The sequence below is a fragment of the Salvia hispanica genome, chromosome 2 (assembly GCF_023119035.1).
Source record: "Salvia hispanica cultivar TCC Black 2014 chromosome 2, UniMelb_Shisp_WGS_1.0, whole genome shotgun sequence".
NCBI classification, from domain to species: domain Eukaryota; kingdom Viridiplantae; phylum Streptophyta; class Magnoliopsida; order Lamiales; family Lamiaceae; genus Salvia; species Salvia hispanica.
In genome coordinates this window covers 24486227-24490795 of record NC_062966.1, presented here as the reverse complement: position 1 = coordinate 24490795, position 4569 = coordinate 24486227, and the positions used below count along the sequence as shown (strand labels likewise).

The window sequence follows — 4569 nt, the reverse complement described above, 5'->3', positions numbered from 1 at the left end:
AACTTTTCTTCTTCTTTTATTGGCCAATTTTATTTTACTTGTTCAATTATCGGAATATACGTGCTTTGACCATATTGCTAAAAACTAACTGTACTTATACTTTATTTGAGAGAGTAGCCTGCTGTAGTTGAAAAAAAATACAGTATGTTTCTTTATAATTTAGTATATAATTTTCTGCATAATATTAAAATAAAAAAAGAAACCACACAAACGAATTATTCAGCCTTGTTTTTCAAGACGTTGACCATTAAACATTGAAAAATTTAAGAAAAATGCTAATTATTGGGAATTAATTGTATCTATAATTAACATGAATCGTTACAAAATACACCATTACTAGCACTTTAATTTTACAAGTAGTAAAATTAGATAGAATTGAAAATGATGTGACAGTGACACTATTTGGATTTGTCGTTCATTCACTTAAAACGGAGAGTTATTTGGTAATTGAAATAATATAATGAAATAGTAATGAATAGTAGACCGATTTTGATTTTTAATGTGACTTTAAATTATATAGCTTTACAAAACACCAAATAACACAAGCTTATTTTAATTGTTTTAATTTTGAACTGTTTCAAATCCATTTTGTTCATGTTCAAACTACATCAACATTTAACAACTAATGCTGACGATATTAAAGGACTATGATTTTGAGGCATTTCATCGTTGGTGGCTCATTTTTTAATAAATACTTTGTTAAGGGGAAAAGTAGCTTAAAATTTTGGCAAAATTAGATTAAAATCGTGTGGCTTAGGTTATGATCAAAATTTGTTAACGAGACAATCTTATTTGTGTTGGAACGATAGCACACAATGACGACATGAACTCAACAACACAAGATAATGACTTGAACCAAGGCGGTGTGTGCGGACTTGTAAAATTGTGATGAAGACAGTGAATGAAATAAAGACTATATAAAAAATTTAAAAATAAAAACATAATCCTAAATTTAATAAAGTAATACAGAATAATAAATAAGGAATAAAATTTTTTATATAATAGTAATATTAATAATTAATTTATTATCCGAATTCGATTCGAAGTCCTACCTAACCGGTATTAAAACAAGTTCTACCAAACACTCCATGGATGTTTGCGCCGATTGAAAGCGAAAGAAGTCCGAAGACACTGTTACCATTGTGGCTATATATGAACCTAATAAAGACCTAAAAGGTTCAAGTTCATTTTATTTCTAGCCAGGAAGACACACACATATAGGTAAGGTTCTGATGAAACCAATTATATTTTGCCAATTACAGTAAAAAAAAATTGTTGTAGTAATACTTAAAACAAGATTGTGAAAGATTATTATTCTGTGTATGGCAGCATGGGGTCCGGATCCAATGGATTGTCTAGGGGAGCTTCATAACCCCAATAAAAATTTAAAATTAACATTATATTTATTACTCCCTCCGTCCCACCTAAGAAGATATGTTTTCCTTTTAAGTTTATCCTAATTAAGATGAGACATTTCCTTTTCTAGAAACCTTCTCTCTTCAATTAATACACTCAACCACTTTTTCCCATCCTATTAAAATATTCATCTTTATTTCTCTCTCTATATTAATACTTTCTCCCATATTTTCTTTCTTCAATTAAACACATTAACCAATAACTCCTAAAATCCCATCCCGGCTAAGGAACGTGTCATCATAGTTGGGACGGAGGGAGTAGTATTTTGGAATATTTTTTAATTTTAGCTCCTCTAAAACTATTTTCTTGTGTCTGCTCTTATTGCATAAAAAATACTAATAACCATAGAAAAAATATTGTTCATGCGTAAAGAATATTTTATGAAAATTGGTCAATCTACTTAGAGGGTCCACAATAATGTGGCATAGCCACGGAGACGCTTAAGACACAGTCACAAAAACTTGTCCAGCCCAATAGTGGACACGCCACAGCCACAAATCATATTATTTTATTAATTGTCGGTATATTTTAATTCAAGTTGAATAAAAATTATCAGACTAAAAATAATTAGAAAAAGAATGAGAGTGTAGATGTGTGCGAGGTGAAAAGAATGAAAAATGGTGTATTTATATATATATAAAAAACGTTTTCGGCGCTGCTGCGGCTCGCAGCGCCGTCCCACCGCCGCTGCCTCGCAGCGAACGTGGCTCATGGCCGTCCACAAACACACCCCTCACCCCGTGCCTGCCCATTTCCGTAGCAGTAGGGAGCCGTGGCATTGCAGCAGGCTTCCCTATTGTGGACACTCTTACGAATCACCTAAATAATTAATTCAAGACATTAGAACTCGATAGTTGCCTAACTCAAGAATTTATTCTTTTTCTAATTTAGTTTGCTAGCTTTTCGGTGGACAGCAAACACCCAACGCGGACCACAACTTGAAAATTAAAATCCAAAGCCCATTTACTTAATACCGCACGAGCACCATCTCTAATTTTCCTTAATTATTTATCCAAACTTGTCGATAAATCACAATTAGCAATGTGTAATTAGTGATGCAATAACACAATTCCCTTTTGGCTTCCTTGTTTCATCCTCACAACTCAATTCAAACATGACCTTCTCTCTCTCTTCACCAACAAGTTAACCGACATTCCCCTATAATTTTCGAAGAGCCAAGTGCATGTAATATCCCCAAAACAGCTTCCTTTTTGTTTCAGTCGGTTCATTTATTTCTAGTTTTATTTTGGATTCTTCCATTTTTTATTACTTGTTAATTAGCAAAAGGTATTTCAGCACTCTGTTTCTATTGAATTGGCGGCTGCTTCCTCTTTTTCCTTCTTATATACTCTGTTTTTTGACATTCAGAATAACAAATTAAAAGGGTCAATTTTCTTCAATTTTTCCCACAATTCTCCTCTTCCGTTAATCTTGATTTTCAATCAAATAGTTGTGATTAGTGATTGATTTTTTTTGTGGTATATGCTCTTATCAAAGGTGGCGAATCGAGAGGGCAGCGGCGACTACGCCAGAATTCGGCCGGAGTTTACCACCGGAGCCACCACTTCTTCCTCCGCCGTGAGCGGTGATGTTGAGACCAATCCGTATTTTTTCATGCAGCAGCAGCACCAGCCGGATTACCTGCTGTCGGCGGTGGTGTCGCCGCCGCCTCCGCCGCCGGAGCACCGCGATATGTCGGCGATGGTGACGGCGCTGACCCACGTGGTTTCGGGGCAGCGGCACGGCAGCTCCGCCGTTGATTCGCCTTCCTCCACTTATTCGTCTTCCAGCTCCGGCTCGTGGGCCGGGCAGAAGCGGCCGCGCAACCACGACGACAGTGTCACGCAGTTTCCCGATACGGCTTATCTCGGGATTGGAGCCGTTAAAGCTGGTTCGTTCCGATTATTTATTTATTTATTTATTTTGATAAATACTAAGAATGTTTTCAAAAAATAAAATAAATTAGGTGAAAAATTTACTAAGACTCCCGATGGCGGAAATGACAAAACCGATACTCTTAATAGCGGAAGTACATATTTTCAACAATGTTGATCCAGTAGTACAATGTGGTGTCATTTTCAACTATTTCGTCTTACCACTCTAGATCCCAATCCTTTTCCCAATCTAGATAAACATTTGAATCATTCACCAAATTACTTCTCATTTTATTTTTTCTCAATCTTGATTTTTCCAATATTAGTACTAAAATGAATGCTAAGAATAGTAATTAATTAAATCCAAAATTGCCCTCACCAAATCCTAATTTTACAGAGCCAGAGTCCGGAGCTAGCGCCGCAGCGTCCGAGCCTCCCCAGCAGCCAGAACCCACGGCCGCGGCGCGGCCGCAAGAAGAAAGAAGGAAAAAATACAGAGGCGTGCGGCAGCGGCCGTGGGGGAAATGGGCGGCCGAAATAAGGGACCCGCACAAAGCCGCGCGCGTCTGGCTCGGGACGTTCGAAACCGCCGAGGCTGCCGCCCGAGCCTATGACGAGGCTGCTCTCCGCTTCCGAGGCAACCGCGCGAAGCTGAATTTCCCCGAGCACGTGAGGGCACTGCCGCCGCCGCAGCCCTCGCGATCCTCGCAAATTGCGGCGGCTCCGCCGCCGATGTTCCCGCCCGATTACTGGCAATACTCGCAGCTGCTGCAGAGCACCGGCGATTTTCCGGCGGCGCAGCAATCGGCGGCGAATTTGTACGATCAAATGATGTACGGATCTTCATCGGCGGGATTGTATTCGACATCGCATCAATCGCAACAATCGACAGTCTTCAATTCCTCAATTTCGCAATATCCGGTGATGTTTTCCAGCGGCCAAACGATACATTTCACGCCGCCGGGAGGTAATCAGCAGAATCGCAGCGATGGTGGTAGCGGAGATGGTGGTGGTGCTAGTTTGCCGGCGCCACCGTGGACCTCCGGCAATTATCCTTCTTCCTCTACTTCGTAATTTGTTATTTTAACTAGTGTTTTTTTTTTTTTTTTTTTAAATACTAAAAATTATACACACACAGAGAGGCAGCAATTAGCATGTATTCTTTTTTTGCTGTTTTATTGTTTTATTTGATTTTGTAGGATTCTGATATTTTGTGAGGCATTGGATTTAGATTGAGGAAATAAATTTGTTCTCGAATTTTATTCGAATTTAATGCTAA

The 4569-nt window shown here is 38.6% G+C and overlaps 1 protein-coding gene across 2 annotated transcripts; it reads left to right on the top strand.

Annotated features, from left to right (window-relative positions):
* The first annotated feature begins 2724 nt into the window (after window positions 1-2724).
* LOC125203557 (ethylene-responsive transcription factor ERF110-like) lies at window positions 2725-4569 on the top strand. 2 transcript variants are annotated; one of them, XM_048101936.1, is made up of 3 exons: window positions 2725-2801; window positions 2914-3307; window positions 3688-4569. In XM_048101936.1, the coding sequence occupies exons 2-3, from the start codon at window positions 3031-3033 to the stop codon at window positions 4362-4364; spliced, it is 954 nt and encodes a 317-aa protein (XP_047957893.1). In that variant the 5' UTR covers window positions 2725-2801; window positions 2914-3030; the 3' UTR covers window positions 4365-4569. The 2 variants fall into 2 exon arrangements, with proteins under 2 accessions (XP_047957893.1, XP_047957892.1); XM_048101935.1 differs by having other exon boundaries at window positions 2784-3307.